The following is a 24,708-nucleotide window of genomic DNA, read 5'->3' as shown; positions in this document are numbered from 1 at the left end:
TACTTAAACAGGGCTATCATATCAACTCTTAACCATCTCTTTTCCAGGCTAAACATAATCAGCTCGGTCTTCATAAGGGATGATTTCCAGACCCGTCACCATTTTGGTGGCGCTCCTCTGGATATGCTCCAACCTGTGAAGTCGAAGGCTTTCATGGCTGGCATCCATAGTTTTTTGTATTTTTTTCAGGCTATGCGGCCATGTTCTAGAAAAGTTTACTCCTGATGTTTTGCCTGCATCTGTGGCTGGAATCTTCAGAGAATGCTGGCATGGAAGAGAGTGGGGTATGTGTATGTGTGTATATATACTGTGTGATCCTGAGCAGGGAGGAGCAATCTCCATGTTAATCTGTGTATTGTTCTGTTGTTGATGGCAAGGCCATCATACAGCTGCAGACAAGTATACATAGGGACCACCAAATGCAGTGTCCAAACACAAATCAAGGAACATGAGAAACACTGCAGACTGGGTCAAGCCAGAAAAATCAGCAATAGCAGAACATGCCACAAACCATCCTAGGCATAATATTTTAGATTGTAAGCCTGAAGGCAGGGAACCGTCTAATTAAAAATAATAATTGTAAGCCGCTCCGATAGCCATTAGGGCTGAAGGGCGGGATATAAATACCATAATTAATAATAATAATAATAATAATAATAATAATAATAATATAAAATGCTGTTTAAAAACACTGAAATTCTGGACCATGCCAACAACTATCAGGTCAAAATGCACAGGGAAGCCATTGAAATCCACAAACACCTGGACAACTTCAACAGGAAAGAAGAAACCCTTAAAGTGAACACAATTTGGCTACTAGTGCTGAAAAACAGCAAAATCAGGACACAGTAAATGCAAATGAAAACCATCCAGGGTGGGTTTTCCCAGCAGACAATGATCACTAATTAAGCAGACACTAATCCTCTTTGCATATTCTCCCACCCTGAGGCCTGGCCATCCACAACAGAACAATACAGATTAACATGGAGATCACTCCTTCCTACCCAGGATCACACAATGTATGTGTGTATGTATGTATGTGTACACAGACGCGTGCGCGCACACACACACACACTCTACTCTCTTCCATGCCAGCATTCTCTGAAGATGCCAGCCACAGATGCAGGCGAAACGTCAGGAGCAAACTTTTCTAGAACATGGCCACATAGCCCAAAAAACCCCACAAAAAAACTATGTGCCCAGAACTGGACACAATATACCAGGTGGGGCCTGACCAGAGCAGAATAGAGTGGCACTATTACTTCCCTTGATCTAGACACTATACTTCTATTGATGCAGCCTAAAATCACATTAGCCTTTTTTGCTGCCGCATCGCACTGTTGACTCATGTTCAACTTATGGTCTACTAGGACTCCTAGATCTCTTTCACATGTTGTATCCTTAAGCCAGGTGTCCTCCATCCTGTATCTGCATTTTATTATTATTTTTTGGCCTCATTTTTCCCTGTTGAAATTTGTTTCCTAATCTGTTAAGGTCATTTTGAACATTGATCCTGTCCTGGTTCGATTCCCTGCTTGGCCATGAAACCCACTGGGTGACCCTGAGGATGTCACATGCTCTCAGCCTCAAAGGAAGGCAATGGCAAACCTTCTCTGAATAAATCTTTCCAGGAAAATCCCATTACAGGTTCATTATAGGGTCACCATAAGCCATGAAGGCACACAACAACAACAACAACAACAACAACAACAACAACAACCATCTCTGGGGTATTAGCTACCCCTTCCTACACAGTCGGAAAGGAGGACATTCAAAATGTAGGACATTCAAGAAAAAATGAAGGAGACTACAAGAGAAAAGCTAGAAATAGTCATATAAATATAAACGCATGCATCTTAATTGTGCTCAAAATGGTGGACATTTTGGAATTCCTCCTAGGCAGATGGTTGAAATGTAGGACATGTCTTGGAAAAAGAGGACATCTGGTTACCCTGGGGCATGGAAACCCCCTGGGTCACACTCTCTCAGCTTTCGAGGATGGCCATGGCAAACCCTCTCTGAATAAATTTACCTAGAAAAACCCATGATAGGGGCCTTAGGGTCGCCATAAGTCAGAAACAACTTGGAAGGCGTACAACAACAACCCAAGCCTCAAAATGTCCTCCTAAACTCTTCCCTATCTCACACCCTTATTCTCCCTCACTTTTTAAACACTGGGGCAGGTTTTGTCGCCATTAAAATTCCCTCAGGAGAAACAAATTTAATTAAATTAATCTGTTAATTAAATTAATTTGTTTTTTAATGTTGTGCTATCTATATAAAATTTTAATGGTTTGTATTTTTAACATGTATTTTAATTTATAACTGTTTTAACTTTTAAAATTGTCTAACTGGTTTTTAAATTTTACATACACACACACACACACACACACACACACACATATATATATATATATATAATATCGTTGTATGATTTTTAAATCGTATTGCTTTATACTTGTTGTTCACCGCCTTGAGTCCCTATATTGGAAGAAAGGCTGGATATAAATAAAATATTGGTTGTGGTGGAATAAAATTTATTATTATTATTATTATTCTTATTATTAAATAGAAGAAGAAGAAGAAGAAGAAGAAGAAGAAATCCCTCCTCAGGGTGACCAGACATCCTCCTTTTCCAGGACACGTCCTGCATTTCAACCTTCCGTCCAGGACTAGTTTCCAAAGGGGCCTCCATTTTGAGCAGGACTAAGATCCAAAACACACTACAGAAATAACCCAGTTTGAGACTGCTTTAACTGCCCTGGCTCAGTGCTAGGGAATCCTGGGAATTGTAGTTCATTGTGGCCCCAAAGCTCTTTGATAGAGAAGGCTCAATGTCTCACAAACACTACAGTTCCCAGGATTCCCCTAGCATTGAGCCAGGGGGCAGTTATAGTGGTCTCAAACTGGGTTATTTCTGCCGTGTGTTCTGGACCTAAGAAGCATGAATTTTAATTAATTGATTGATTGTATTTATACCCCGCTCTTCAGCCCTAACGGTTCTCAGAGCGGCTTACGGATAGTTATTCAGACCCTCAGGCTTATAATCTAAATCAACATTTAAGCCTTTTTAACTTTGGAGTTTATCACACTAGGGAAATCCCACTGGAAAACGGGAGTTAAACGAGATTTAGAAGGTTATCGCATGGGGGCAAAACCGTCCCCCGATGCGTTCTAACGAGCACGAGCGCGGGCGCGCACGGAGCGTGATGGGAACCCGATGGGGCCCAGAACGCTAGTTTACCACACGGTGGAACGCTGCCGCTGCCGCCGGCATTCCCTTCGGGTTCCCGATGTGTTCCAGGAGGGGCCATTTCTGGGAACGCTTTTGAAAACCTGAAAAGGCCCAAAGTTTATCACACGGCAACGCTGTTAATGCGAAATAGCGCAAGGTTAATCCGAACGCAAAGCAGAGAAAACCGGCAGTTTTTTTATTCTCGGAACAATCCGAAAGTAGAAAAAGCTTCCGTTTTTCTCTGCTTTGCATTCGGATTAACTTTGCGTTATTTCACTTGGGCAGTCCCTAGTGTGATAAACTAAATAGTGTGATAAGCTAAATAAATAATACTACATTTTCAAGTTTCGTTTAAAGTTCGAATCTCGTTTAGCTCCCGTTTTCCCCGTGGGATTCCTCTAGTGTGATAAACCCCTTTGGTTTGGTCACGTCCTCCGTTTCTCTTGAAACGCGAGCGCCTTGTCCTCCTTTTCAGTTAGACCCTCTGGCCATACTGACCCCTTCTCAGTGTGCAAACACATGAGCTGTGCATGTGAGGAAAGGAGGGCTTTATCCTCGCTCTGTGGTGGCTGTGTATTTGTGTGGGAACAATTGCGGTTAAGACAAGCGCCTGAGGTTCGGGGAAAGTGGCCCGAGGGCGGCCATGTCTTTCCGGAAGGCTCTCTTTTGGCTCCTGGCGGGCGCCTGCGGCTTAGCCATGCTGGGCTACTGCCTTTATTTTGACCGCAAACGGCGAGGCGCCCCTGACTTCAAGCGGAGGCTGAGGGAAAGTGAGTGGTGAAGATGGTTGTGGTTTCGCTTCAGGAGGCCTCAGGCTGCATCCGCGCTGCAGAAATAATCCAGTTTGACACCGCTTTAAATGTGCTATGAGATTCTAGAAATCGTTGCTTCACGAGGCCTTGAGGAAAGTGCCTTTTTCCACTTCAAGATCATCCACACTGCAGAAATAATCTAGTTCGACACCGCTTTAACTGCCCTGGCTCAAAGCTAGGGAATTCTGGGAACTGTAGTTTCATGAGACATTTAGCCTTCTCTGTCAGAAAGCTCTGATGCCACAATGAACTACAATCCCCAGGATTCCCTAGCGCTGAGCCAGAAGAGTTAAAGCGGTCTCAAACAGGGTTATTTCTGCAGTGTGTTTTGGACCTTTAACTGTCATGGTTTAACGCTGTGGGTTCTGGGAATGGTCGCCTCAGGAGGCCATGAGTGAAGTGCACCTTTTCCCTCCTCAGTCTGCATCCACACTGCATAAAGAATCCAGTTTGACACCACTTTAACTGCCATGGATCAGTACTATGGGATTCGGGGAATGGACGCCTCAGGAGGCCGCAAGGAAAGTGGGCCTTCTATTTTTTCCCCCCTTCAGGCTGCATCCACTGCAGTAATAATCCAGTTTGACACCACTTTAGCTGCCATGGCTCCATGCTGTGAAAATGGTAATTTGTTGGGGCACCAGAGTTTTATTTTTTCTTTGCTCTGGTGCCCCAAAAAACTCATACCACTGAGCCATAGCAGTTAAAGTGGGGTCAAATCAGATTACTTCTGCAGTGTGGACGCAGATTCAGGCACCAAAGTTGTGCCACAGCAACTCTTCAGAGGTGTGACGTTGACAATAGAACAAAAAGACACAAGGGGACACAAACACACAGAAACACATACACACACACACACACAGTTTCACTTGCCCTCATGTTGTGTTGCCAGTTTTCAAAACAGCAAGAATTGCAGGCTCACAATTCATAGAAATAGCTGTTAAGAAGTTTATGGTCTGCCTACATTTCAAATCAAAGTATTAGTTTCAGTTAAAAATGTGTTTCTTGGTAAAATGAGTAGATTGTCTATAATTTCTTTTTAATTCTTTTTTAAAATATATTTTTACTACTACTACTATATTTATTTATATCCCAGAGTTGGGACACAAAGCGGCTTACAAATTACAAATAGCCTTATTAAATCAATCAGTCTTTAAAACCATAATACAAATACTCAGTACATAATACTCAGCACTCCGTACATAATATTCAGACTTAAAAAAATTCACACACACACACACACACACACACACAAACAAAAAAACCATACAAATCATTTCCTCTTTCCCCCTCTGCAAGTATAATTTTATATCTTACACTCTCTTTCATTTCAACCAAATCTCTAAATTGATACAAACTCAAATAAACAAACAAAAAATCCACACAAAGAAACAAAAAGGAGATATAAATGACTTTCATCCCTCTCCTCTTCCTTGCCAGTTTAACTTCATATTTTATAGTCTCCTTCATTTCAACTGAATCTCTAAATTAATACAAACTCAAACTAAAAAATAATATTCACAAACCAAAAACCAAGACAAGTTATTTCATCTTTAACTTTAGATCTTTTATAATTTCTTTCAGTTCAGCTGTACCTCTACATTACATTATTTTTGAATTTTCCAATATCAATACATGATAGAGAAGCGGAGAATGAGGAGAGCGGGGAGAAAGAGAAATTGCAAAAGAGAGAAATGGAAAGAGTGACTTCCCATCTTCTTTTATAAACTTATGCTCCATTTATATCTCTCCTCCTCTTTATAGTCTACTTAATAAAGACATTGTAGGTTTACCAAAAACATCTTATTTTCTACAAAAAGCTAATAAAGCGTTATTAACCCACCTGTACTACAATTAATCTCAGGTGAGTCTCTTAACAGACACTCTCTCTACCCACATTTCCCAAATACATCTCCCTGCGAACAATACCTCTTGTAATTTTCTTCCACTGCAACATACATACTAACCCACCTTATAGATTAAAGTCATTAAGCATCTTTCAAATACAGATATCTGGTTTATCATTCATAATTGACAGAATTATGGCTTTTTGAAGGACTCACACCCCAAAATACAGGACATTCTTTATTTATTTTTTTTGGCAAAAGGGAATCTTGTTAAGTGTATATACAAGATTTATGTGATTTTTCCGAGATATTTCACGATATATATTCCTGATTTCCTTTGTGTGATAAACTCCTGTGATAAATTGAAGCAATCCCTTAATACACAACTATGCTTATTCCTAAATAGGTATGTGTGAGATGACAACCTCAGAGATTTCAGGAGATCTCAAAAGAAATACATCTGAAACATGCAGAAGGATAATTCAACCAACTCACACAAACAACATTTTTTTTTTTTTTGGTACCAAAAAGCATTGCCTGCAAACCTTCCAAAATAAAATTTGGAAGACTGGCTTACCAGAGACCAGGGCCAGAAAATGGGTAGCTGAGGGTGGCCAGATGTCATAACTGCAAAGGAGAACAAGGCACTGAAAAGTGTAAGACGCTCAATAAGAATGTAGGATACTACAAAAGAAAAGCTAAAAACACTAATCTGAATATAAATTCATGCTTCTTAGTCATGCGTAAAATTGAGGACATTTTGGAATTCCTCCTGGACAGAAGGTTGAAATGTAGCACATGCCCTGGAAAAGGAGAGCGCAACCCGCCTTGAATCCCATTGTGGGAGAAAGGCGGGGTATAAATCCTTGAAATAAATATAACAAACAAATAGGACCCCTGGTCACGTCATAAAATGTGTTCACACGTATTCTCTTAATAGCATTTTACTCTTAAGAACAGCTTCAGAAATAAAGTACGTGTTCTTTTTTGCACTGCTGGCTGGGGTCAGAGAAAAATGCAAAAACTGCTAGTTTTGATGCAGTTACCAGTATTCAGATGAAAAAAACTTTAATTCTTGAAGTAACTGCTGGAGTTTAAATTGCTCTTTGAGAAGAAAGAACCTATAAATTAAAGAGTTGGGAAAGCATGGCTCTGAGGTGGTTCCCAGACCCCCCAGAATCCTCACATCTCCCCCTCAAAATTCAGGTCAAGGTCTCCATCTGCACTGCAGAAATAACACAGTTTGACATCGCTTTAACTGTCATGGCTCAAGGCTGTGGAATTCTGGGATTTGCAGCTGTGTGATCTATTTAGCCTTCTCTCTCAGAGAGCTCTGGTAACACCACAGACAACAAATCCCAGGATTCCATAGCATTTAGAGATAGCAGTTAAAGCCATGTCAAATTACATTATTTCTTCACTGCAGATTGCAGCTAGAAACATTTTTTCCAGCCCAAAATGGTCAACTTGAAAAACTTGCATATACTTGGGCATCTTTAAACACATGCTAAAGTTTAGTGACTAAGCACTACCTAGGCGCTCACCTGCTTTGAAGAAATGCCTAGCTGTAATTTTATTTGCCGCCCACATTCCTTCCGATGGCAAGATCTGAAGGCTACTTTTAAAAAGTCATTAGTCACATTTATAGCTCCCTGGGGTCCCCCAAAGTAGGTAGTTGCTGTTGTTCTTGCTGTGTGCTGATCTGTTTCAAGGTGGTTATGATTCATAAAAATTGCATTTGGGTGGTCAAAGGATACCAGGAGAGGCAGTTACGGATGTCTTGCATTGCTTGTTATTAGTCTTTTACATTCAAAGGAATCCATAATTGGAAAACAAATGACCATGTGATCCAGCTTTAAAGTTCTCACAGTTCTGGAATATTAAATGTAGAAACTTCCATGTTATTCTTACAGAAAGAAGAAAAGAGAATGAAAAGGCAAAAGAGCGTGATACAAAGGTGAAATATCACATTTATTTATTATTTTCATGTATAGCCCACCTTTCCTCCAATAAACTCAAGACAGCATGCATGGCTCTGCTGTCCCTACTGCTTTATCTTCACAACAAACATGTGAAGGTGGTCAAGCAGAGATAAAATAGTTTCCTAAAGATTGCCTACTGAGAAGTCAAAGGCTTTCACAGCCGGCATCCATAGTTTTTTCTCAGTTTTTTTGGACTATATGGCCATGTTCTAGAAGAGTTTATTCCTGACGTTTCGCCAGCATCTGTGGCTGGCATGTTAAGGGCCACATACAGTAGTCCAAAAACTCACCAAAAACTATTACCTACTGAGTGAGTTTCATGGCTAGTAGGGACTTGAACCTGGATCTCCTAGTTTCTGTCCAATATTTCAACCAGCTGCACCACACTAGCTCTCTATCACTGGAAATTATACCACTTTCCCATTTAGGGTTGCCTGGCCCTGGGCTCTCTTCTCCAGTCCTCAGGGTGGAAGATCAGGGCAACAATGCTACTTTGCAAAGTATCTGGGTGTACATTTTCCTCATTTTATTAGTGCTTTTTGATTAGAATGGCATAATGTGTGCAATCGTGGTTACTGCTTAATGTATCATACTTAGTGGTATCACCAATCTTGTAATACCACAAGGGGTTGTTCCTTAAGCCTTGGTTTTGGCCCTGAAATCTTTGGGCCTGAGATCGTCCTGAACTGGAAACCCTATTTCAAGATGGTACAGTATATTAAATTTAAAATACAGCTTAATATTTGCAAGGATGTTATAGGGAAGGCAATATCTAACCTCTGAACAAATCTTGCAAAGAAAACCCCATAATAGGGTCTTAGGGTCGCCACAAGTTGGAAACAACTTGAAGGCACACAATAACAACAACAACAACATAACAGAAGACCAACTCTTATCTTAAGAAGTACTAATAATAATAATAATAATAATAATAATAATAATAATAGGCTTTCGTCTTATTTATGTCTGTGACTCTCTTTCCTAGCCCCCCAAAACTAATAAGTTTAGGTTATAAATCTTAGGGTATAAGCATATTATAGAAGGTTACACATGAAGGCAGCAATCCTATACACGCTCAATTTGCAGTAATTCACATTCAGTTTAGCAAGAGTTACTGTGGAATAGTGACGGATAGAATGGACCTTGCTAAAGGGATAGCTCCTTAGCCTGGCAAAGATTCCTAGTTTTTTGTATGCCTTCAAGTCATTTCTGACTTACAGCAACCCTAAAGTGAGTCTTTCATGGGGTTTTCTTGGCAAGGGCCTCATTCCCACTACCTTTTAAACCAGATTGCAAATCGGTTTGAACCTATTTAAATGACCCTGGTTTGCACTTGAACTGAATCGCTGAAGCAATTCAGAGATGGGGGGCCATGTGATAGACCCCTTTAAGCCAATTCTTTTTCATGCTGATTTTTTCCACGTCTTTTTGGATAAATCAGTTCTGCACAAGTGTGAACCAGATGTGGATTGGAATTGATTTAAATTTGCCCTTTGGTCGGCTGAAGCGGATCCATTTTGAACTGATTCATTCATCAATGTGAACCACATGTGGGTGATTTCATTTTATTTTGCAGCAAGAAAATTCAATCGGGGCAAATGTAGTGTGAACTACGCTCCGCTGTCAAACCAATCCATTGATTCGGATCGCAAAGCAATTTATTTGTAAGTGGGAATATGGCCAAGATTTGTTCAGAGGGAGTTTGCCTCCTGAGGCTGAGAGCGTGTGACTTGACAAAAGTCACCCAGTGGGTTTCTATGGCCCAGTAGGGATTTGAGCCCAGGTCTCCAGAGTCGCAGTCCAACACTGAAATCACTACACCATGCTGCCTCTGCAAAGAGTCCTAAGGCACCTTAAATACTAACCAGTCGTACACTCTTTCCAGATGGGCCCTTTGTGGTGTGTCCACAATGTGCTAGGGTTACCTCGGGGCAGCGCATGCACACGCCCTGCAACCCTAGCATGTTATGCATGCGCTGCATGCATCCCTTCTGCCTTCTATCTCATAGACATGGTCAATATCCAAACAAAATAACAAGCCAGTATCCACACAATTAAGCTACAAATAAGAGATCTGAAATAGTAATATTAAAAAAGTACTGAAATAAAACTTCATCCTCCCAGGATGCTTTGTCATTAACCTTAAAATGACCACTGCAGAACAAAAGCTGAGAACAAAGGATGGCTGGGTTATACCGATAATTCATCAATAGGTTCCAGTTTTGTCTCCAGAGGAGAAATCTGAATAAAGGTTTCTTACCACATTTTCTGCAGTAATAGGCCTACTGTCTGAAATACTAGATAATACTTCATGCATCTAACTAGTCACTGACGCATGCAGTCAAAGGCTTTCATGCCCTGCATCCATACTTTTTTGTGGGTTTTTCGGGCTACGTGGGACTGTTTCTGGACTCTCCACTCCATGCATCTGAGGAAGTAAGCTCAAGCCTACAAAAGCTCATGCTAGCAGTACCTTTCTTTCAGTTAGTCTCCAAGGTGCTACAAGATCCCTTTGCATAGTAAATCATTGGAAAATAGTAATATTTTACAACTATTTTGTAGTTGCACAGTAATATCAAGAAAGTGAACCCATCCTGAGGCTAGTGTAAAGGTTATTGAATTCTTGGTGAAACTTCTGAAATGATTCTTGTCCACGTATCCAGATGATAAAGATGCCATTAATCTATCGCAAGCTGAGTGGATCTGAGCAAGTGTTCTATGTCATCTGTGCATATGTGGGCATAACGTGGAGCCCTGTGACTGCCCACGGGAGTGAGATTAATATTAATTTGAAGATACATTTTCTCCTTAAAGTTGAAGCAGTTGTGAATAAACTACAAGGCACAAGTGTTTGGCAGCTAGATGGTCTGCAACTTGGAATTATATTTCTAATGGCTGCTAACAAAAAGGATCTTGGTCAGATGTCAGATCCTGGGGGGTTTTCTGCACAGGTGCAGTTTTGCACATCTGAAAGAAATGCACCATTTCTTAACAATAGTTTCCCCTGCTACTAATGAATATGGAGATTAGCTATAATTCTTCCACTCAGGATGAATGTCTTATTTAACTGAACAAACTGTCAGTTCTACCTTCGTCTATAATCCTGATTAGGCAGGGATGGGAACTGTATTCAGCTCCAAAGGCCATGACAGAAATAGCACATTTTTTTCTTACATGATGGTAGGTAGTTCTATAGATGCTCCAGTTTCAGGTAGAGTATTCTCAGAGACAGAAGCCTTGTTAAAAGCATTAGAGTTATTTACAAAACACGGGTATAGAAATACTTGCAGGATTAACATTTCTTTATATATATCAGAATTATTTTCTCATTAACACTCAGACTAATCAGTCAATGCATAATTTGTCTAAGATGAAAATGTTTATAATACCCTTAGTTTCGCAAGCTGAAAGATACTGCAAAGCTACAAGATTTCTTTCTGCAAGAGATACAGTTGGCAGAGCAATGGCTGGCAATAGGTAAGGACAAGAGAAATCATAAGGGTGGTGGTAGAAACTATGTACTGTACATATGTATACATTTACACATATTAAATTGCTTGAAAATTATCCATTACTATTCATACACAGTCAGTATATTCATCACAGAGATGAGCTAGGTAATTATTTTGACAACTGCAATCATACAGTATTCCTATCTGTTTGTAGTCCTCTCTGTGAACATTATAGGTAGAACTGAAGTAAAGGATTTGCTTCCGCAAGTGAAAGAGGCTGCTATAATCTCTCTTCTGTGTGGTACTTCCCCTCAAGGACTGAGTTAAAAATTTAAAAAAAAGCTTAAAATTTGGCTAAATATGGAATTGCCAAATCGCAACCCAGAGATCCACTTTGTTCTTTTAAAAAGGACACTGAAAAAACAGGAGACAGCACAGCTCTCATCTTGCTAATAAGACAGCCTTGATTTCTGCTTCTCTCTGCTATTTCTAAACATAGCTTTGGAGCTGTAATTTTATATGAGGCTCAGGTTAACTTCATATTGCCAGGAAAGATCTGAAGAACAGAAAAATTAAATTTAATTAATATATTAATCTGTAAATTAGAAAATTTGTTGGGGTAGGCTGGAGATAATTCAGGATCTATGTTTATATCTGCCAAATTAAGGGGAGAAAAACTAAGACCAGATTTCTAGGTAAAAGAATCTACTGCCTTGGTCCTGGTACTGATCAGGAATTCCTGGGATGACTGTGTGCTCAAAGGTACAGCCTGCCTGCATTGCTGTCTTCCCCCTTGGTTTGCTTGGTGGGCTTTAAAGTGCAAGGTAAAAAATGAAGTAGATCTTGCAACTTGAAGCATAGCCACCCATAAACAGCCATCTCTCCATATCCACGGATTCTTCTTTATCCATCGATTCAAGCACCCATGGATTCGAGCATTTAAAGTATTTTAAAAATATATAAATTCCAAAAAGCAAACTGATTTTACCATGTCATACAAGGACACTATTTTACAATGCCATTGTATTTAATGGGACTTGAGTAGCCACAGATTTTGGTGTCCACAAGAGTGTCCTGGAACCAAACTCAGCAGATTATACCAAGGCCCACTGTACTAGATTATTGTTTCCTGTATCTTGCAATAATTGTCTGAAATTATAGGAAGAATTTAGCAGACTCAGTAATGTTCTAAAAACTAGTATCTACATTATCTAGTAAAGAGGAGATAGATTCAGAGGTTCTTAAGCTTGTTTTATTATTAACTGCTGCCAAGTTAATTTGGACTTGTGGTGATCCGATGAATGAGAGACCTTCAAGTCATCCTTGCCAAGCCATGAAAATGCAACATTTGTTTTTCTACAAAGTTTACAAGACCTTAACAGTATGGCTTAGCACTTTACTAAAACCAATGGAGACTTTTTTATATATGCCTTTTGAAAATAATGTTGAATATACAGTATTAACCAATCATTGCTCATCTCTCAAGCATATTTGGATATTTTGAGAATGATTGGGATGACAGAGAGAAAGGAGTGAGGAGCAAAAGCACTGATTGAAATGAGGTGGACATGCTCAAGTACTAGGGTGCGTGCTTTGCATACACCAAGTCCTAGATTCAGTTCCCAGGCACTGAAAAACCTTGCGTGTCAGGATTGGGGAAAATGTCTGTGGTTGAGGCTTTGGAGGGCCTTTGCCAGTCTAGTTGGATCAAGACCCAGATTTAGCATAAGGCAGTTTACATTTAGTCATGAGAGAAAACTGTGTGCATTTGAGTGCTGTACCAAATCTTTTTTTCCGCATACATTCCTACAACAGTGGTACAAGCTCAGTGCCATGTTCCACAAGAAGACTTAGAGGTTTTATTGAATAATGTTTTGAATCCCCCTCTGCCCTGAAACAGGCTCTGCCAGACAATATTTCACCCTAAGGTGAGTGTCAACATTCAACATCCATTAACCAGTAAGCTTTTTACAGTAAAAGAATTAACAGTATTTGTACCCGTTATGCTTTAGATTAAATCAGTTCAAACAATCAGGCTTTATTTTGATATGAAGTAGGAAAATAGCTATGAATATGAACCACAGAAGGCTTCAGTTAATAATGTACACCTACCTTCTAATAGCGTTGTAAGGAGTATCTAGGAAACCTGAAATTATATATTCAATGCTGAGTAAGATGTATGGATACTTTGCCTGAATTGTCTCTCTTAGAAGTAGTAGCATTGTGGTACTGACTATGTGTATAGAGTAGGGACTCCTTTGCTACACGCTGTGCTTAAGCCAGCTTTTCTCACACAAATGCTTTCCAAATATGTTGAATTACAACCCTGATCAGAAAGGGCATCTGGAAGGTACCAGGTTGAAGGGTCAGTTAAACTTTTAGAACCTGAAGCAGCAAGATAGGACATAATGGCTGCCTTTTTCTTCCACTGGATCCTTTGCCCAGTCTTTTCTCTCACTTATGAGAACAAGCAGAAATATGCCCACGTAGGTGAAGAGAGCAAGATGTAGGGCAGCAACATCTGATACCGACAGTGCTACAGATACTGACTGAGGTTGGAATGTAAATGTCTTCTGCAGTTCTAAAGATCATGTAGACCCAAGACTCAGGAAAATAAATTAATTACAGGTGAGCACACGAAGAGCACTGAACACCTTGCCAATGCCATTTCAGTGTGTACACATCCAAACGAACTACTGAAAGTCCTCGAACAGACTCTGCCACCCCACGTATTTGAGATGCTTCTGCATACCATTCCATATGCAGTGGAGGTAGGTACATTTTAAAGTTTCCAAGCTCAAACAAATGATGCATCACTTGATAATGTACTTGGGTACTTGGAGGACCGCCTCTCCCCATACAATCCGCCCCGCACTTTCCGGTCGGGTGGGAAACAGCTTTTGAGAGTCCCTGACACGAGATATGTGATGTCTGCACATAGGGCTTTTTCTGCTTCGGCCCCGCAGGCTTGGAACTCTCTCCCTGACGAGTTCCGCTCAGCCCCCTCCCTGGAGTCTTTTAGGAAAAACCTAAAGACTCACTTTTTCCACCTTGCTTTCCCCCATGTCCCTTAATTCCACTCTTCTCCTTTTATGTTGTTGTAGTGTAATGGATGTCCTTGGTGTTACTGGTGTTATTGGTTTTAATGGTTTTAAAAGGTGATTGAATGATGGATATTTTTATCGCTTGTATTTTATTGTTTAATGTGGGGGGATTTCTTTTATTGGATTTTGCTGTTTTCGTATTTTAACTGACTGTATTTTAACTGATTGTAAACCGCTGTGATCATTGGAATAGCGGTATATAAATAAAGATTCATTCATTCATTCATTCATTCATAATTCACCAGCATGTTCAAGTGCGGAGGAAAACTTTTACTTCATGATTCATGCATGAAGTACAAAGCAAATTTTCGAAACACTGCAGAGTCAGGAATTGTTTAATTATATAGCTCAGACTCCTGAAGGCAAACTGGCAATTTAGTACACTCGTCCCCCGGGTTACGAAATTAATTCGTTCCGGCGCCATTTTCGTAACCCGGAAGTCTTTCGTTAGCCGAATCCCCATAGGCGCTAATGGGGAAAAGCCGCGGCTCCGCCGCGGCTCCATTTAAAATAGCGCCGGCTTTTTTTCGCAACCCGGGGAAACCTTCGTAACCCGGAAATAATTAATTAAATGTTTTTTTTTCGTAACCCGAAAAATTCGTAACGCGGCGCGTTCGTATCCCGGGGTACCAGTGTACTCAGGTTTTCACAAAAGAGGCAAATGTAGTAGGGATATTCCTCCCCAGAAGCAAGGTCTTGGCTCGGTTCCTGGAAGGCAGGAATCTATAGCAATATCTGAACGATATTAATTGAACAGTAATGAAAGTGTGCAAGACTATTGCTTTACAGCCCTGTACACATGAGCTAGTACTGAACGAGCTTGAACAGAATTTTGTCAAGTGATATTACATTCAATTTCACTTCTTTCTATTACTATTTTATTCTCACGTGGTGTTTGCAATGTCCCCGTTCAGGGTACCCTGCAGGTCCATACCTGCTTTAGTTCAGCATTGCTGTAGCATCAGATTCTCCTAAACTATTCATTAGGTCTGCATGAGCAATACTTTAAAGAGTGTGGTGTATGCTGAATTGAAGGCCAGCCCTGCTTCTGTTTAGATAGACTATTTAAACTAGTTTATTGTATGCGGGTGTTTTTCTCCCCTAAATTGAAAGAGAAGAGATACAAATATGCTTGGTCCACAAGACATTAAGAGAAGTCCCCTGTGGAAATAAGTCTTTCTTTACAGAAGCCAGTACATTGTATAAAAAACAGAACTCAGAAGATTCAATGCATTTGTATCCTTCACCTGTCAATTCTTTCTCTCCCTGCTAGAGGCTTGAGACGGCACTGAATGAACAGGATTAGAAATGAGAGAACACAGCATCACGCAAAGGGCTGCTCTTAAGGCAGGACCTTATGACAGTCTATGAGCCTTCATTTCAAAATACTTCCAATAAAGACAGTAATTTCCATTTATTTACTTTGATTAATAAAAAATAAAGTTTGTTTTAGACAATTTTGGATATAATTTTTGAACAAACCATTTGTGTTTTAAAACAGTCACTGCATGAGAAACAGCAGAAAAATAAAAGTGTTTGCTTTCTCCCATCTCTAACCTAGTAACTGGCAGAGCCAGTTTGTAGGCCTCCAGAAAAGGCAGCAACAACATTATTCCACTGCACAGTAAAAGGTGATCTTGGAACAGATTCCATTAGTTCCACAGCTGATGGCTTCCACACTTTGTGGTACTCTGACACGTTCTGTTCCAAGTTGGTGAATGTTTCCACTACAGCAGTGGAGACTGGCACACCCTTGGTGCAATGCAATCACTGTTGGCACTCTTTCATATCGACAAGCCCCTGCCTTCTAGCGAGGCTGGCTAAGAAGTCCTGCTTTGGCTGCAAGTGCTTCATTCTGTTGAATATGGTACTCTTGAAACCTCATAGATATCCTCTGGGTCATTTTTAAATACTTCTGTAAGCAGTGTTCCGAACATGTCATCTGTATCAAGAAAGAGACAGGAGGACATTGGTAGTCACTCAGATTTTTAAAACATATTTTAATATTGTAAAATGGCTATCCATCTTTGTTATTAACTTTTAAAAATTGCATACTGCCCATCATAAACTTTTTTCCCAGCACGGTTCATAGTAACATTTTTAAATGTATTGATACCTACAATGGAGGATTTGAGAAATGAATCTTACTTGAATCTCTAAGTTTAATTGTAATTTATTTACAAATGATTACTGTAATTACAAAGAGATGAGAAAGTAATCTCAATCCATTCTGACCAGAATTTCTGCAATTCAGACCTCCAAGAACCACTTGTATGAAGGAATAGAAGGCATGCTTATCAAATTTGCAAATGCCGCCAAATTAGGAGTAGTAGTTAATACCCCAAGACAGGATCAAAATTCAAGAAAACCTGAACAGATAAGAAAGCTGGGCCAAAGCTAACAAAATGAAATTCAACACAGAGAAATGTAAGGTACTGCACTTAGGGCAGAAAAATGAAATGCAATGAAATGACTGAATGAAACCACGTGTGAAAGGGATCTAGGAATCTTAGTAAACCACAAGTAGAACATGAGTCCACAGTGTGATGCAGCAGCTAAAAAGGCCAATGCTATTTTAGGCTGCATCAATAGAAGTATAGTGTCTAGATCAAGGGAAATAATAGTGCCACTATATTCTGCTTTGGTCAGGCCTCATCTGAAATACTGTGTCAAGTTCTGGGCACCACGATTCAAAGAGGATGTTGACAAATTGGAGTGTGTCCAGAGGAGGGTGACCAAAATGGTGAAGGATCTGGAAACCAGGCCCTATGAGGAGAGACTAAGGGAGCTGGGTATGTTTAGCCTGGAAAAGAGATGGTTAAGGGGTGATATGCTAGCCCTGTTTAAGTATTTAAAAGGGTGTCAGATTGAGGATGGAGCAAGCTTGTTTTTTACTGCTCCAGAGACTGGAACACGGAACAATGGATGCAAGCTACAGGAAAAGAGATTCCATCCAACTTTAGGAGGGACATCTTGACAGTAGAATTTGTCTCAAAGTGTGATGGAGTCTCCCTCCTTGGAGGTCTTTAAACAGAGGCTGGATGGCCATCTGTCAGGGTTGCTTTGATTGTGAGGCATGGCAGAGGGTTGAACTGGATAATAATAATAAGTTTTATTTATAGACCGCTATTCCGCAATGATCATAGCGGTGTACAGTAAAAATTGCAATACAATACAAAAAATTGCAAGGCCTCTCTCCCCCTCAAGATGGTGGTCCGGGGGGAGGGCTCTTAGTCTTTCCAGGCCAGGCCTCGTCTCTCCCCCTCATGGCTCTTGGGGTCTCTTCCAACTCTATGATTCTGTGAATCCACAGATCTGAGCTTGTGACATGATTCACAAAACAAAATTTGCTAGAAATGTGCACAATGAAAAATGCACACAAATCTGTTAGTAGGAGAAAGAAGGATATTTCCAAAAATGCACGGAATTAATAATGTAAACATTTCAAAAACAATATTAAAATACTGTATGTCTCGAAATTTAATTTGGAATGAGCTTTAAGGTGGGGATCAGAGAATATTGATGAGCCCAGATTTTCACATGCAGTTTTCCTCGGGCTTCACCTTTACTTCCTAGGGAGACACTATTTTAAGATTGCATCAACTTGTTTTAAAATGAGAGAAACCCCATTATGGAACAAAAAATGAACAATTTTTTGACTCCACCGTTTTAAAATTCTGGCATTCCTTCCAGCATCATATCCCCTTTTATACCATTATCAACAGTCATTATTCTAAGGATTTTGGTAAAAATTTTTTAAAAAGCCATTCTTTCCTGTTTGGCATTTATGGCAACATTAAATAAATAAATTTACATAATGCAAGATGTCCCACCTCCATCTTGTTTACCTTCTGTAGGCTCTTAACAATCCTTTACTGTTCACTTATGAATCACTGCTCTTATGCCTATCAGCTTCTAATCTAATACAATTTGGCCAAGTCCAGCATTATATACATCCCATCAACTAAAAAAGCTCTGTGTTAATTAAGCATAGCTGATATATAAAATAGGCTACAAAAGTAGTCACTACAAGTGTACATCCAAAAATGTGATGCCTTCATCCTCCCTATATACATAACAGAGAGAGAGAAATGGTTGTTGCTCCCCATTGTGTGCACAGCTGGAATACTTGGTTTTGTTGCTGCACAATATGTGAACTGGCTATTACTATGAGGACATTTTCGCTGCAGCTGAGACCAAAAGAGAGACACTTAAATAACATACTTAGAAGATCTTACTGGTAGATCTCTACAGTCAGTCCTTGCATCAAGGAAAGAGAATTTCTGGCAAAGGAACTGTTTAATCTTCTATTGCAGACTAGAATAGGCCTGAGACACCTCTTAAGCACTCTTGCTATCTAATGTAAAGATGAACTGTTGACTATAAACTACAACAAACAAAGGTTATGGTATTTAATAAGAAAAAGACCAAACATAAATGGCAGATCGATGGCCATCAAATAGATCAGGTTACCTCATACAAATACTTAGGGATAACCTTTCAGTCAACAGGATCATGGAATCTGCAAACGAAGCATGCCATCGCAAGTGCCCAAAGAAGTACCAAAGCACTTCTTTCCTTTTTCTATTCTAAAGGTGGCCAATATGTCCCCGCAGCCATCCAAGTATTTGTCAGCAAAATCATTTCCCAGATGCTGTATGGCTGTCAGTTGTACACGCTAATTACAAGAATTCCAACATGCATCCCAAATGTAATACTCAGGTTGGAGACAGGACAAATTTCTATGGAAGCCTGAATATTGATGCTTACTGTGAATTTCTGACTAAAGTTGACTTTTCTTCCTGTGGGACTTACGCCATTAATTTTGGCAGATACTTTTCAATCTAAATGGAAAAACTCTCTGACTACAAAACTCCAAAATCTGGGTCTCACGACTAACACCCTCCAGTCTATGGGATATTCTAAAGCTAAAACAGCCATTATGCAGCGCATAAAGGACACAGAATTCCAAAACCATAGAACTCAGTCCGCAAACTATTTTTCTTATTGGGACAGTATAGGACCGCTTACTGTGCCAAACTACATCACGAACCTATCGATCCCCAGATATAGAATAGCTTTTGCACTGGCTAGATTAAACGTTCTTCCATCAGCATTACTGGAGGGTACATTTACTAAGACTCCTGTTCACGAGCGAACATGCCCCTGCAACTCAGGAGATGTAGAAAATGTTGGACACGTATTGTTTCATTGCCCTTTTTATGACAATGCTCGCAGAGATTTGATCACTCCTATACTCTTGAACGTACCTGGGAGATCTGAAGCTTTTTATTTAAATTACCTATTATCAGACTGGAACTCTGATAAAGTAGCACAATTTTATGCACTAGCAATCACTTGTAGGAAAAGAACAAATGATCAAAGTTAAACACATAATATTGTGTCATATCTGATACTGCATGTCTGGTTAAAATCTGATATTGCTAATCTACCTTTACTATTTCTATCTTAAGGGCGGAAACCCACAAAGGTTTATTTCTATTTATTTTATTTTATTTTAAATGAAGCTTTCTTAAATGTAACGGAAATGAATTATTTACATTTCTAGTTGGGAGATTTTTATCCCAAGCAATCTTTTTATGTGCATTATTTTATTTTTTATGTTATATTTTATATAGATGCTGGCCTTTAACCGTAATAAAAGGTTCATTCATTCAATCTGGGACAGCAGGACACCAGCAGGTTTATATGGCTTTAGAAAATAATTTGCCAATTCCTGGGAGGCGAACTCTACCAAAAGTCCTGTGTGAATAGATGATGGCAGCTCTGGCAGCAGACTTCTGCACCGCTTGTGAGAGCTTCTTTAGTCCAACATTTTTGTCCTCCCATATGACTGGACACTATTTGAAAGAGAAAGTTAGACTACACAGGCCTTTGGTCTTATCCTGGAGTTTCCTTTTTATAACTATGCAGACTGAAAAGTCGCATTTTTTTTTTTACTAGTTGGATTTTAACCGCCTTTCTTTATTAAAGATAGCATTCTGATTCACACTGAAGCTCCAACAGAAACAAATTCAAAGCTTATAAGCTGCAACTTACCTCTTCTGGCTTGACTTCTCGGCTAGTGAAATCTTTCACACAGTCCAGGAAGCAGGTTTCTGTCAGTTTGTTGTATGTCCCAAGGAATTCCTTGAACTGTAAATATATCAAATAGATCTTCAGAACTGGGTAGATCCTTACTTCACAGGAGACTGGGCACAAAAGGATGCAGGAGGACACAGAAAAGGTAACATCTATTGAAGTGAAGGGCACTTATACAGCATATTAAAAATATGTCTAATGCTAAAAACAATATTTGCTAAGAGTACCAAACTGTCAAATTCTTACTTAATACAAACATTTTAAAAGCATCCTCTTGGTTCTAAGTTGAGAGTAATAGTACCATATTTACCTGCTTGATCTGATCAGATTCCGATATTTGCCCAGCCATAATTTAATGCTCAGCCAGCCGCCACCTAAACTGAACACAAAATATTTAGGTCAATGTTTACTCCGTAACATTTATGACTGATATACAAACACTGCAGCCAAAGGCTACATCCAGAATAGACCCACCAAGGCAATTGTTTGCGTGTGTGCCTTCATGTCACCTGTCGACTTATGGTGACCCTGTGACTTTTATAGTGTTTTCTTAGGCAAGGAATACTCAGAGGTGGTTTGGCCAGTTCCTTCCTCTGCAATGTAGCCTATATCACCTAGTAGGTAGTCTCCTATCCAAATACTAACCAGGGCTGACCCTGCCCAGCTTCCAAGATCAGACAGAATCAGTCAATACTTGTGTAAATCCCACTGATTCAATGTACCTTTTCTGGTTGGAACTACCAATTGGGTATAGGTATAAATCTTTATTTATAAATGTATATTCCTGTAATAAAAGCAAAGGAGGAGAGAGGGGCACAATGAAAAGGACCTTTGCTAACTCTGATATTGCATACCTGGGAAGCATTGTATTTATGGGAAAGTTCTGCAAAGCCTTTAATTTATATATTGTTTTTGAACCAGCTATGCCGAATGCAGGTCCTTAATGGGATTGGACATGCTAATACTAATATAAAATTAAGTCAAAATATTTGTTTTGATCTGTTCGTATAAAAACAAATGACACAATGCACTTTTTTGGCCCTAAAATTTAGGGAGATAATTTTTAGCTTTTAGACTTAAGTGCACTATACAATGTGACAATGGCAAGACAATTTGACAGTGAGCCCTTAGCCCATTTTGGGTCCCCTAATAAACATCACAGACTTGGAACAATTACTAAGGAAAGTTAAAGAAGAAAGTTCAAATGCAGGCTTACTGCTGAAGATAAAGAAAACAAAAATAATTGCCAAGAGGGATTGACATAAATTCAACCTAGATAATGAAGAAATCAAAATAGTTAAAAGTTTCTTGTACCTTGGATCAAACAGTGACCAGAACGGAGAATCCAGTCAAGAAATCAGAAGAAGATTAGGAATGAGAAGGGCAGCTATGAAAGAACTAGACAAAATCATAAAGTGTACAGATATACAACTGAGCACAAAAGTTTGAATTTTCACCATATGCAGATGTAAGAGTTGGACAGTGAAGAAAGCGGATAAAAAGAAAATGGACTTCTTTTGAGATGTGGTGCTGGAGAAGGATGCTGAGAAGGCCATGGACAGCCAAAAAGACAAGCAAATGGGTCCTTGAACATATGAAGCCTTAAATCTCCCTGGAAGCCAAGGTGATCAAACTAAGGCTGTCGTACTTTGATAGTAATAGAATACCTGGCATATAATAGTGCTCTATACAAATAACATTACCATCTATTCTATACACACAGAAAGGATGAATACAGTGCCCAGTATACTCTTGTCTTGGGTCTTACTGGAGAAGGAGAAACCTCCCAATAAGGGAATGGAACTAAATGTCCTCCTTGGATAAGAGCTGTATGCATCACTGTATATTTTATGTAACATGTATTATTATGTCTTAATCATAAGAATGTTTCATCGCACACACTTGTAGTTTATGATTATTCAATTCGCTGGGGTTAGGCGTGAAGAATTCTAGTGAACATGGGAAAAAAACGCAAATAAAAAAATGCTACTCTTTTTACCTGAGAGAACACCTCTCTAGGAATCTCCAGGTCCTCCATTGCAACTCTATGGTCAACATCTGCCAGAAATTGACCACAGAATAATGCTGGAGGGCCTACAAATGCCTAGGAACATCTAGGTTCTCCAGCACAACTCTATGGCCAACTTCTGACAGAGCTGCACTGGAGGACCTAGACTAGAGCATGGTCCCCAAACTACCCTTTAAGGGATTCTGGACTTCAGCTCCCAGAATCCCAGACTACTGGCCCACATGGCTGAGGCTTCTAGGACACATTGTGGGGACCACTGACCTAGAGATTCCTAGAGATAAGATATTAATAAAAACCTCAATTAATCAAAGCTGCAAAAGTCTAAGCCACAAATGAGGAGGACCAAGTGGAAATGATTTTTCCAATACTTTTTGTTTATCATTACAACACTCCTGTGATGAAAATTACGCTGAGAAGTTATGCTTGCCTAATGCTGGGATTTAACCTGATTTATAATGTGCATTTGGACAGAAGGAATGGGTGTACAGTATATTTGTATAGACCACCGTTATACCAGGTGGTGTGTTTCCATCAGTATTATTGTCAGGTTGCCTTCTTGTTTTGGGCTGCTGTACTTTGGCCACATCACGAGAAGGCATGGCTCACTAGAAAAGAAAATCATGTTAGGAAAGGTGGAGGCTAGCAGAAAGAGAGGAAGACCACACACTAGATGGACAGACTCAGTTAGGGAGGTCAAGGGCCTCAATTTGCAGGACCTGAGAAGAACAGTGAAGGACATTGGGCTTGGTTGACTCAAGGTCATCATGAATCCTTGTAATCCAATCCCATCTTCTGGGGCGAAATGCTGGAAAGCAGCAAGGAACGCCAAAACACAGCAGCAAAGCTTTCTCCCCCCGATTTCTTCCTAGCTCTCCCTCCTTTCATCCTAGAGTTGCCACCTTTTTTCAGCCTCTGACTCCTATACTCTTGAGGGCAACTTGACCAGAGGTAACCAGGCCTCCTCCTTTTCCCTACATTCCCAGCCTTCTGGGAGGAATTTCAAAATGTCCTTCGTTTTGAGCATGACTAAGAAGCATGTATTTATATTTATATGAGTGCTTTCAGTTTTTATTTGGTGATGCCCTCCATTTTTGTCTCAAACGTCTTACATTTTGCAGTGCCTTATCCTCCTTTGCGGTTATCACATCTGGCCACCCTGAGCCTGACATGCAGCCATTCTAGCCGGCAAAGCGTTTTTTCCTCCCTACGACATTTTCTCTTCCATTAAGAAAATACCACTCACTAAATGTGGCTGGGACAGGCTGCTCTTAGGAGCGTAATGGTTTGGGTGTTGGGCTGTGAGTCCAAGGCTTTCATGCCCGGCATCCATAGTTTTTTGTGGGTTTTTTGGGCTATCTGGCCACGTTCTAGCAGTTTCTTTCTGACGTTTCTTCCCCTGAGGCTGAGAGAGTGTGACCCCTGTAAAGAGACACCCACTTTTCCTTCCTCAACATCAGGAAGAACTTCCTGAGAGTCAGGGCTGTTTGACAGAGGAACACACTCCTTCCTCAGAGTGTAGTGGAGTCTCCTTCCTTGGAGGTCTTTAAGCAGAGGCTGGATGGCCATCTGTCAATGGTTCCTGCATGGCAGAATAAAGGGGTTGGACTGGACCAGGGCCCCTTCTGGGGTGTCTCCAAACCCTATGATCCCTTCTTCCCCAACCCACCCTCCTCCTCTTGGCCTGTGCTTATGACAATGAGCAGCAGAGGCCCCTCCGCCTGCCCCCCTCGGAGCACCCAGCCTTCCTCCTGGCATTCCTCTCGAGGGCTGAAGCCGCAGCGTAACCTTACCTTCCATTGACCGCATGGGGCGGGTGCAACACTATAAAGTGTCCCCCTCACTTCACTCAAACAACTTCCCCACTCCCAACCTCCCCACCCGAGAACTCTCGGGCCTTTCCCTTTTACTCAACGATGGTAAACTGGGGATGTCGCCAATGGCCTCGTTACATACTTGTACAGACGGAACGGAAAAGCGCCGGGCCGTTCGTGGAGAGGCCTTGTTTGTACCCGGGCGGCTGTCGGTAAGGAACACAGCGGGCGGGAAGAGCTTCAGGCGCATGCGCGTGGAGCTCTGATTGGCATTGGGGAAGTGATGTCAGCTCCGCACGCGCGTAGGACAGGCGCTAACATTGAAGTCCGGCGC

At 40.4% G+C, this 24,708-nt stretch overlaps 2 protein-coding genes across 5 annotated transcripts; one reads left to right on the top strand and one right to left on the bottom strand.

Annotated features, from left to right (window-relative positions):
- The first annotated feature begins 3,543 nt into the window (after positions 1–3,543).
- Positions 3,544–15,836, top strand: TOMM20L (translocase of outer mitochondrial membrane 20 like). Its single transcript, XM_042453016.1, has 5 exons — positions 3,544–4,005; positions 7,808–7,851; positions 11,272–11,353; positions 13,957–14,099; positions 15,706–15,836. Exons 1-5 carry the CDS (start codon positions 3,879–3,881, stop codon positions 15,736–15,738), a joined length of 429 nt encoding a protein of 142 aa, XP_042308950.1. The 5' UTR covers positions 3,544–3,878; the 3' UTR covers positions 15,739–15,836.
- On the bottom strand, positions 15,832–24,655 carry TIMM9 (translocase of inner mitochondrial membrane 9). 4 transcript variants are annotated; one of them, XM_042453057.1, is made up of 4 exons: positions 24,517–24,655; positions 20,845–20,908; positions 20,493–20,588; positions 15,832–16,374 (listed from the first exon to the last, which is right to left on the bottom strand). In XM_042453057.1, exons 2-4 carry the CDS (start codon positions 20,881–20,883, stop codon positions 16,240–16,242), a joined length of 270 nt encoding a protein of 89 aa, XP_042308991.1. In that variant the 5' UTR covers positions 20,884–20,908; positions 24,517–24,655; the 3' UTR covers positions 15,832–16,239. The 4 variants fall into 4 exon arrangements, with proteins under 4 accessions (XP_042308991.1, XP_042308965.1, XP_042308972.1 ...); XM_042453031.1 differs by having other exon boundaries at positions 20,845–20,913; positions 24,517–24,639; XM_042453038.1 differs by lacking the exon at positions 24,517–24,655 and adding an exon at positions 24,354–24,486 and having other exon boundaries at positions 20,845–20,913.
- Positions 24,656–24,708: the final 53 nt, after the last annotated feature.

The sequence above is a fragment of the Sceloporus undulatus genome, chromosome 1 (genome assembly GCF_019175285.1).
Source record: "Sceloporus undulatus isolate JIND9_A2432 ecotype Alabama chromosome 1, SceUnd_v1.1, whole genome shotgun sequence".
Classification (NCBI taxonomy): domain Eukaryota; kingdom Metazoa; phylum Chordata; class Lepidosauria; order Squamata; family Phrynosomatidae; genus Sceloporus; species Sceloporus undulatus.
Note: the sequence above shows the minus strand (reverse complement) of the source record. Positions and strands in the feature narration are given on the sequence as shown.

Coding starts and splice junctions, on each gene's coding strand:
- TIMM9 (XM_042453057.1), bottom strand. CDS start 20,883: ATGGCTGGGCAAATATCGGAATCTGATCAGATCAAGCAG. Junction 20,589..20,844: donor AATCTGATCAGATCAAGCAG/GTAAATATGGTA, acceptor ATATATTTACAG/TTCAAGGAATTCCTTGGGAC. Junction 16,375..20,492: donor GAGAAGTCAAGCCAGAAGAG/GTAAGTTGCAGC, acceptor TTCTTGATACAG/ATGACATGTTCGGAACACTG.
- TOMM20L (XM_042453016.1), top strand. CDS start 3,879: ATGTCTTTCCGGAAGGCTCTCTTTTGGCTCCTGGCGGGCGCCTGCGGC. Junction 7,852..11,271: donor CAAAAGAGCGTGATACAAAG/GTGAAATATCAC, acceptor TAATACCCTTAG/TTTCGCAAGCTGAAAGATAC. Junction 11,354..13,956: donor AGAGCAATGGCTGGCAATAG/GTAAGGACAAGA, acceptor AATTAATTACAG/GTGAGCACACGAAGAGCACT.